The 9997-nt window shown below is 35.1% G+C and overlaps 1 protein-coding gene and 1 long non-coding RNA gene across 2 annotated transcripts; both read right to left on the reverse strand.

Annotated features, from left to right (window-relative positions):
* Positions 1–2857: 2857 nt before the first annotated feature.
* LOC112028769 (pentatricopeptide repeat-containing protein At1g64100-like) lies at positions 2858–3298 on the reverse strand. Its single transcript, XM_024061465.1, has one exon. The coding sequence runs from the start codon at positions 3296–3298 to the stop codon at positions 2858–2860; it is 441 nt and encodes a 146-aa protein (XP_023917233.1).
* Positions 3299–8265: 4967 nt separating this feature from the next.
* Positions 8266–9322, reverse strand: LOC136070802 (uncharacterized). The gene is made up of 3 exons (XR_010632053.1): positions 9148–9322; positions 8944–9001; positions 8266–8831 (listed from the first exon to the last, which is right to left on the reverse strand). It is a non-coding gene; the product is annotated as an uncharacterized LOC136070802 (long non-coding RNA).
* Positions 9323–9997: the final 675 nt, after the last annotated feature.

Here is a 9997-nt window from a genome sequence, read left to right on the forward strand (position 1 = left end):
AGACTGAATAGAACCGAAGTAGACACAATGGACCGAATAAGACCAAAGTAGACTGAATAAGACTAAATGTACCGAATAAGACCAAAGTGAACAAATTGGACTGAATAGAGCCAAAATGGACCAATGTGGACCGAATAGGACTATACGAACCAAATATGAGAGAAACACGTTCGTAGTGTTGAAATTTGGTTTAAAAATCAAATAAATAAAATAATGATGTTGTAAAGCCTTCAAAGTGAGGTAGCAAATATAGATATATATATATATATATATATATATATTGAGAAACGCGTTTCAACACTTCCAGTGGGTCCTGTGCACTATTCACAGAACTCACAAACTTCTTTTTTCAACAAAACTTTCATTAAAAATGGGTCTTACGGCACTATTTACACATTTAAATTTTATTTTACTACAGTATTTTTTAGTTTTTAATTTTCAGCAAAATAAGCGATATCCAAACACACCCCAAGTTTTATATATAATTTTTTTTTTTTGTGGTAGTTGTAAACTAGGGTTATAAAAAATTGATACCATAAATATATTTCATCATAAATAAATATAGGGCATTCAATGTTTGGCTCCTTGTTGTCAATTTGGGTTTCAATGTATTCAGCATCATAAAAAATGGTGCACACAGTTGTTATTGTAGTTGATTACATGGGCTCAATGCATATTTGGCATGTGAAAATTGGATGACCTTCCTGCACTTGGTCATGATGTTTTTCTTCCTTTATATGTCTCACTGATGTTTTCATAGCGGATTTTCCATAACTTGAAAGTTGAAACTACAACTAAATATAGGGAAAGTTAATAGTTTTTTTAGTTAAAGCTCATATTATTTAATGCATCATCACCTACCAGATGCAAATATTGGAGGGGTTAAGGGACCATTAAATACAAAAATTATAATTATAAAAGTATCATTAAGCTATAAGGATATTCATATGAGACTTTGCTAATGCTATAAAACTGAAATGATATGATGATAAAGAGCTATCATCAGGGGTGGATGCTATAAGTTAAAGCTCTCTAAAAAAACACTGAAAATATACACAAATTGATAAGCCTTGAACTTGAAACCTTTAGCTCTACTACTATAATCCCAAATGTTCATCTAGTTCAGATCTAGTCCAAATTTTATCAATAGATATGCCAACAGGAGAGCTCATGTCCTTGCTAAATGAATTAAAGGACCATTAAATAAACAATTGTGAATAATAATAATGATAAGGCCGGGAATATAAGTATTGAAAATAAACCTTGTTACTTTTCCCCAATTTGTTTATCGATATAGGATTTTAGACAGTTCTAGGAAAATACATTCCTCAAGATTGAATTTTGCATTTAGTTTTCGCAATTCATTTACTCTATTTCAATTGGTATTCTAAAAGTTGACAAAAAGTTTGTCAAAATTAGCAAGTACCTGGTATAATATAATTGAAGTTACTCCCTCAGGCTGCAGCTAAGGCTCAGTTTTACTAATCCATAGCAAGGTCACGCCAATCTCATACAGATTTTTAACTAATTATGTATATTAACATCTTCAAGTTGTGACAAAGTGCTAGATATGAAATACGGCTCCAACTTAGTCAAATAGTAGAATTGAAAAAATATCACCTTTCCAATGACAACGGTAGTGATTCCAGCAGCATCCAAGGCATCTGTTCTTTCACAAATCTCATGGCTTGTATCAGCCATTTCTGCAATGTTTTTCCATTTTCAAACTTGGGGAGAGGTCACAGCTAGAAACACTACCCAACTTAGACATTTGTGACCTCCAAGACAAAAGAACTATTGTACAGCAAGCTATATGATCACAGGTTTGGAGAATAGCTCATTTGATTCTACTTTGATTTTCAAACTCACTATTTTGTAACTTAAAACAGTAAATGTCAAAATGATAAAATTGTGATGTTATTTGTATTGTACTGCAACCTAAGTTGCCTCTCTCTCAAACAATGCAAGAAGAAGCATGCAACTATCAGCTGCCTCCTTGAGCAAGCACGCAACTATCAGCTACTCTAGTAAAATTGCTTTCCCAGTCCACTGTAAATATATCCCCACAAAGCTTATAAGGAAAAAAAAAAATCTGCTTACAAATACGCATAAAGCATTTGCAGCACTATAGAATAGGCAGTGATACAATGTGTCTAAGCAGTGAACCATTACTCTAATTTTGTTTCCATATTACTATATCTATATTACTATTCCATAACATTGAACATACATCCCATGAATTTTGTCTCCTAGGATAGAAAACTTTAATTTGCCATGCCAAAATAGGTATACAACATGTGATTAAAATCCAAAACGATAGGTAAAGGATGCATGTGAACCATTCAATCAAAAAACCTAAGGCATTGTCAAGATTCATTAATCTTCTAGATTTGCATTGATCTCTCACAGATTTAAAGAACTAATTTGGGGTTTCCACATTTTCTCTAGCACTACTATAACGACTACTAGAGGTAGTAAGAGTACGTGTAGAATAAGTTAGAGCATCAAATGGAACCATTACTCTAATGAAATGATTGAATATAAAATCAAGAGAGTTTGTTGACTTAGCAGCCTCACCCATTTCCTGAAGCAGTAAATCTGGTTTCATATTGACTGACAGCTATTCCGTCTTGTAATTACAAGCTAACAATTCAGGTCATGTTTGATTGAGGAATAGAGTGGCAGATCTTGAGGATGATGGAAGTAAGGGACAAGAGAGATCAGAGATTGATCGGTGAGAGAGAGAGGGAGATGCTCATCTGTTCCTTTATGACATGATTTTTTTTTTTCACTCACAAAAAGTAAATAACCACTTCCAACAAATATACATACAACTTATAGATTAACTGGCAAAGTCTTAACAATGAAGTAATTCTTGAAGTGTTTTATCTCCTAGATTTGCAGATAGCAAGTCAACCAACATGGATGCAGTGGTTGCATTTGCTGAAAATCCCTTATCAACCATTATCTTAATAAGTTCCATAGCCTTTGTTGTCTCATTCTGTTGCAACAACCCTTTGATGATTGTGTTATATGTGCGATCATCAGGAGAGAAATGGTTCCCATCCATTTTCTCTAGCAGCTCAGTCGCTTCATTAATTAGCCCCTCTTTGCAAAACCCTTTGATCATTATAGTGAAAGTCCGAACATCAGGTTGCAATCCTTTTGCAAGAAGACTATTAAAGATTTCTCTTGCAGTTGTAAGTTCCTCAGCATTGCACATACTGTACATCAAGATGTTGTAAAACACAATATTGTGGTCCAACTTTTTTTCTTCCATCTCTTGAAACAATGCCATCGCCTCCCCAATTTTTTTGTTCTTACAAAGGCCATCCAACAAGATAGCATAGGTTTGGGGATCTAGAAGTTGGCCACATGCTTACATCTTATGAAATAGGTCTAGTGCAGCCTGAGGTCTCTCCACTTGACAAAACCCACCTATAAGAGTTTTGTAAGTCACAATGCTGAGAGCCACTCCCTTATTGGACATTTCATCAAAGAGACTCCTTACTTCATCAATTCTTTTATTTTGCAATATCCATTGATTAATATGTTATAGCTAAACACATCAGGTGAACAACCTCTCTCAACCATCATATTAAATGTTTTGATAACATCATCCATTTTGTTTTGCAAACAATAACCATCAATCAAAGAGCTATATGTGACTGTGTTAGGTTCAATGCCTCTTTGAATCATCACAGTAAAAACTTCATTTGCCTCGATCAACATCCCTTCTTTGCAAAGTGTGTCCACTAATATGCTAAAGGTTTGCACATTTGGCATGATCTTCCTTTGAGTCATCTCATTCAACAAAGTAGTAGCCTCCCTCCACTGGCCAAAATTGCATAGGCCTTGAATTAAGCACGTGTAAGTGACAAGATCTGGCTGAATGCCTTTACCCTGCATTTCAGATAAAAGGTTCAAAGCCTCAGTTACCAATCTATCCTTACATAAACTGTCAATGATTGTGTTGAAGAACACTACATTAGGTTCAAAATACTTTTTTTCTGTCTTCCTGAGCAACCCAATAGCCATATCAGTCTTACCAATCTTACACAGAGCATTTAGTATCGTTCCACAAGTAATTGCATCCGGTTTATACCCATTCTTCTCCATATCTTCTACCAACCTCACAGCTCCAGCAATGTTACCTTGAAGACAGAGGCCCTTGACAAGAGTGGTTAGAGTTATATGGTTTGGTTGAAAACCAAGTTTGAAAATTGTTGCTAAGACGGAGAACCCAAAATCTACGCGGTTCACATGGCAGAAGCAGTTAATCAAAATAGTAAGAGAGTAAAGATCAGGAGAGATACCAAATGATTCTATTCGTTTAATTAGAGTAATAACTAGAGAGTACTGCTTCATTCTTGCAATGGCAACAATAGAGCAAAATCCAGAATGGAAGGCAAAGGGCGCATGTGAAGCATTGTATCAAACAGGTCTAAGGCATGATCAACATTCCTGAAGCTTCCAGCTCTGCACTCATCTCTCACAGATTTCAAGAACTGATTCTGGTTCTGATTTGGGTTTTTCTACTAGTAGTAGTAAGAGTAGAATGACAATAATAAGAAGAGGAACAAGAACAAGAAAGAGCATGAAATGGAAATAGAAATGGAAGGGAGGGTTTTACGTGTAATAGCAATACTGAAAGAAGGATTGGATTTGGATATAAAAAGAAGAGAGTTGGTTAATTTAGAAGCACAAAGCAGCATACCCATTTTCCTGAAGTTTGTTAAGAAACAGAGAATGAAGCGCTGAGTTTGTGTCTTTGAGAGAGAGAAGGAAACTAGGCAGCTACTGTGTCTGTGTCTGTGTCTGGATTAAAAATTAAAATACACCACCCCCGGATTTTAAACTCATTTACTTAAACTTTGCTGTTATAGGACTTTCAGGATAGTTTGCATTGTTGGTGTGTGTGTTTGTGGGATAGTAAACTAGCCGGCCGAGTCGAGTATAGTGGAGTATTAGAAGTTCATTCAATTTTGTTTTGAACACTAGTTGAGTTCAATTTCATTGCCAAATAAGATTATATATTCAAACTTAAATCATTTTCTTATCGAGCTCGATTACGAGTTACTTAATTAATTTATTCTTTTTATATATATATATAGTAAAATCATTAATAAAATATTTTATTCTTGAACAAATTTATCAATTTGTACTACAAATTGACTGTTAATATTATCAATAAACTACAAATAATAGTTTAATATCTAATGAATTTATTTACAAACTTATAAAAATTTATTTTTAAACATGTTTATATATAAAAGTATAATATTATATATATAGTTAAATCAAGTCCTTATGTTCATGAGTTTATTCATGAACATGTTATTATATTGAGATTTGCTTGTTTAATAACCAAGCTTAAACTCCGGCTTTATGCTTGGCTTGTTTGCTAAAAAAAACGAATAAAAACATGTTTTTTCCTAAGCCAAGCTCAAACTGTTGGTAAACAGCTTGGTTTATGAATATAAATTTCAGTACAAAATATAAATATGTATTTTATGAATTATTAATCGTAAATTGTTGACTAAGTAAAGCCACATAGTGTTTCCTTTGCAACTTGAAGCTACAAATTACATTAACTCCAACTTCACTGCTCCACTAGTGAAAATATATACTGGAATCAAACCTACTACATAGCAATTTGAAGATTAAGGCCCCGTGCATTGCAAAAAAAGGGGACCAATCACCAAGGACTCGACTGCCATGAGCTTGATAAGAATATTGAGCTAGTGAGTGAGCGAGCTTTCTTACCTTTCACCGAGTGTGGGATGGTTTTACTCAAAAGGGTTGATGGTCCTGAGTTGGACCCGTGGGCCTTGGAACAGTCAGGGTGCCTAGGCTCGCCTGTCAATAAGGCTTCCTTGGGTGGGCTTGAAAGCAATTTCTCACCAAGACCTTGGTCTCGGCCCAATCCCCCGAATCTGGCCTGGACCCCTGCTTTGTGTAAAAACCCTCCACGTGACTCATTCTGGTTTAGCGAGTATGTAGTGGGGTGAAGAATCAAGAATGTTCTTTCATTCCTTGATTTTCAGCTAGTGAGACAATACAGAATACAGATTAATAAGTGAGACCCTAATGATGGTCATTTGGAGCACAGATTCTAATATCTATGATACTGGCACCAGAGTAATCACTCTCAAATCTCAAAAATAGTAAGAAAGAGTCCATGCCTAATGCTCCATTCATTTTGTCTTAAAACATTTGTCATACATGACTCATCATTTCGGCTTAAATATTTCACAACTTTGTGGCTGAGGAAAAACCCATCAAATTAACCTATTGACGTAGTTAATGACCATTCCTAAAATAGGAAATCTCTAATTGTTCAATTTTAAGCCTAACATGCCATGATCTCCTACTTCTAAGTAACCAATACCCAAGCTCCATCTTTGTTAATCAAATTTATGTATAAATAAACATCAATAACCATTGATAGCCACAATTACTATGTTGCATCAGAATAAGGACCATTATAGCAAAAGTAATCCACATTAATTCTAGAAGGCATTTTCACAAACATATGCAATGCGACAAAACAACAAAACGACTATGAGAGAGCTAGCATACATAAACATAAACATACTGTGTCTAATAAGAAAACAAATAGCAAAATCCAAAATTTAAAACACAACTAATAGCAGACTTACTTGACAAAGAAAGAATACAAAGTCCATAACTAACTGCGAAGCTGCAAAATCAGCCTACTACTCTATCTTGAAAACCGAACACCAAAAATTTTTAAACACAGCAGCAACACAGATTTATGCGAGTGAAAATTGTAGATTTACATTAAAACAGGGTCCTCTAAATGTAGACAATAAACAAATGACATGGACAGTAAACGTCACCTAAATCTGAAGGTTATTCTTCCCAATGAGGACTTGGGGGTCAGTAAATGTGATGCTCTAAACGGTGAAGAAAAAAAAAGGTCAGTTAACTACACAGCTTGCCAAATCCAACGTGGCAATGATGCAGCAAGTCAAGTGTCCACAGATTACATCCTAATCAACCAGAGGATGTTGACCTCAATAATGAAAAGCAACCATACAGGTAGAAGGTTCATATTCAGTCTCCACTCTACAGGACTTTGTCAAAAATAGTAAACAGATAAAACAAGTTTGGAGTATAGAATCACTTCATAAAAANCAACATCCCTAAACATTATATCAAGTTGTTCTAGATTCTGTAGACCTTTCTCTCGAAATTTTTTAGCTTTGGGTAATTCCTACAAAATGTAATTGTAATTTCACTCATATAACAATAATATAAAAAAACTATCTCCAACTAACTACATATTAATAAAATACTCAACTCACCTTCAACTTTCGGTTCCACCAATCATTAGTAGCATGAATCGTTCCCTTCATTGCATCCCAACCTAAACCTGTGTCAAGATTCCTTAATTGTTTCCACACTCTCCAATCACCTTTTAATACATCCCACCTACTTTTTAATTGGTTCTTATCATAGTTTTGACCGGTCTTATCACAAAATTTGGTCACTAGATTGGTCCAACCTTCGATACCAAAGGCAACACCTTTGTTTCTATTCCCGAGTTAAATTTGTTCCACACAAAGGTTACAAAAAGTAGTTATCCAGCTTGGATTAATATCCCATAATGCTCTAGCCTTTTTTGCCTCGGGGTTGGAAGTAGTGTTTTTCCCATCTATAAAGTTAACTAACCATAAGAAATGCAACAAATAGTAATATTCCAATCTAGTGAACTAGTTACAAACATGATCTAACAGTTGAAATTATAAAACTGTCAATAATCCCTATACAATATGCTATATGCATATCCTTATTCATTCCTTCAACTTCAATAGTTGAAAAGTGAATCCTAGTTAACACATTTATTAATGAACTAATAAATCAGAGCTGATCTTGTCAGTGAGATACACAAAAATAAAACTAGATGAGCTAAACCCAGAGAGTTTCATTAAAATCAATGACAAATTAAGAATAATAAATGCATCAAACATGATTCAATGTGGAATACAGTGACTATTGACTAAGATGGCTCCTTCTCACCCATCCCACAATACTACATGCATTAAATAGGATTCAATGTGGAATACAATGACTGTTGACTAAGATGGCTGCTTCTCACCCTTCCCACACACACACCAACAACTTCCTGGCAATATATTCATCACAATGACCATATATACACCATAATAAGATTCCTATATTATCATTTTATGGCATGTATATTATCATTTTATAGCATGGACAAAAAAGAAGAAATCATGATTCACAAGAAAGCAACCATCCTCTCCCTGGTGGCATTTATTCTAGAATTTTAGATAAAACAAACCCTTAAATCATTAATAAATGGCAGTGAAAAAGAAAAAATGAAAAATAATAACCTACAAGGCCATTGTAAAAAGTCTACCTAGAACATCAACAACATTCCTACACATTACTGTCAAAATTCCCAAATTGACAAAAAATCAAAGCTTCCTGTCCCACAGGGCAGTAACAGCGGCTTCAAAATCCAAATTCCCTTTGTCATCCCTTTTGCAACAACCCCAACTCAAAGAAACTCAATCCCAACCATATATAAGACCAAATTTCCTATCTTTTCAAAAAATTTCTTGAAAAACAAACAAAGTACAGAAAATTAATCATCGATCTAAGCTCACAAACACAATAAAACCAATCATCAACAAGCAAATCCATACTCAAACGAGAAAGGGGGGTTGGAACTAAAATACCCAATTCTGATTTGGGCTCAGATATCACATAGAAAGACAGAGCATCCACAAAAGGAAAAAAAAAATTACAAAGCATGTACCCACAAATTTTTTCAGTACCTGGCAAGAGAACAAATAGATCATTAGTAAGAACAAAGCATGCAAGATCTAAAATTTTTTTTCCCACACTCGTAAAAAAAAAAAAAAAAAAAATTCAGATTAGTGTTGGTACCTAGTGGTTTTTGGTAGCAGATTAGTGTTGCTTTGTGTTTTGTTGATCAAATCTCTACCTTCAAAAGGTATTTCTCAGATTAAATTACATAGAAATAAAATTAAAAAAAAAAAAGATACAGATCAATGCGCGTTGAAGAAGACGAAAGAAAGAAGAAGAAGAAGAGGAAGAAGATTCAACGGATGACAGAGTAGAGAGACTTACCACGGAGAGGGCAGAGCAGAGAGAAGAGATGAGGGGCGTGAGAGTGAGCTTCAGGGCAAAGGGAGAGCAGAGAGATGAGAAGGCGTGAGAACTGTGGACTTTTATCAAGGGTAATTTGGTAATTAAAGGAGGAGCTAACGGATAGTTACAAACGCGCATTGGACTTTTTTGTTTTATGGGCCTCCCCAGCTCCAAAAGGTTTGCGCGTTCTCAGCGCGTTATCAGCTTTGGCTCAAAATGCAACTTTTTCCAAAAAGTTAGGTTTCAAATTGAACCAAGCGCAAAAAGCTCCAGCTTTTTGCAAAACATGTGTTTTGGGCTCAAAATGCCCAAACAAACGGGCATTAACCCAAATTACAGGGATAAATTTTGCATTTTACCTAAAAAAAGAAAAGAAAAGAAGAGAGCCTAAATTAGTTTAAAGTTATTTTTATCCAACTTGCGGTAATTGAGAAGACTATTTATCATTAGATTTGCTGTATCTTGTCATATAGGCATATCTTGACTGTTGTTTGTTGCTGACGGGGAGAGAGAGAAGCAGCCAGCAGGAAAATGTGAAATCGAGTCCGAAAGTTTGTAGATCTATCTGCTACCTAAAAACTAAGCTACGGTGTTTTGGTACAAGGCCAAAGCCATGTGGAGGAGGAGAAGCTCACTGAGTTTGACTCTTCATCAGAGTTTGTGTTCTTCTTCTTCTTCATCATCATCCAAACTCCCAAACTCTCACCTCCACTCTTCTTTCTTTTCCTCTTCATCTTCTTCTTCTTCTTCAGCCCCAAACTCCTTGGATCTAGGGTTTCCGAAACCCGATGTCGCACCGCCCTTCTCGGCCTCCGTCAATATCTCGTCT

This window comes from Quercus suber, unplaced genomic scaffold (genome assembly GCF_002906115.3).
Source record: "Quercus suber isolate HL8 unplaced genomic scaffold, Cork oak 2.0 scaffold_260, whole genome shotgun sequence".
Classification (NCBI taxonomy): Eukaryota; Viridiplantae; Streptophyta; class Magnoliopsida; order Fagales; family Fagaceae; genus Quercus; species Quercus suber.

What these genes read in the sequence shown, in the direction of transcription:
- LOC112028769 (XM_024061465.1), bottom strand. Translation starts at nt 3,298, where the DNA reads ATGGCATTGTTTCAAGAGATGGAAGAAAAAAAGTTGGACCACAATATT.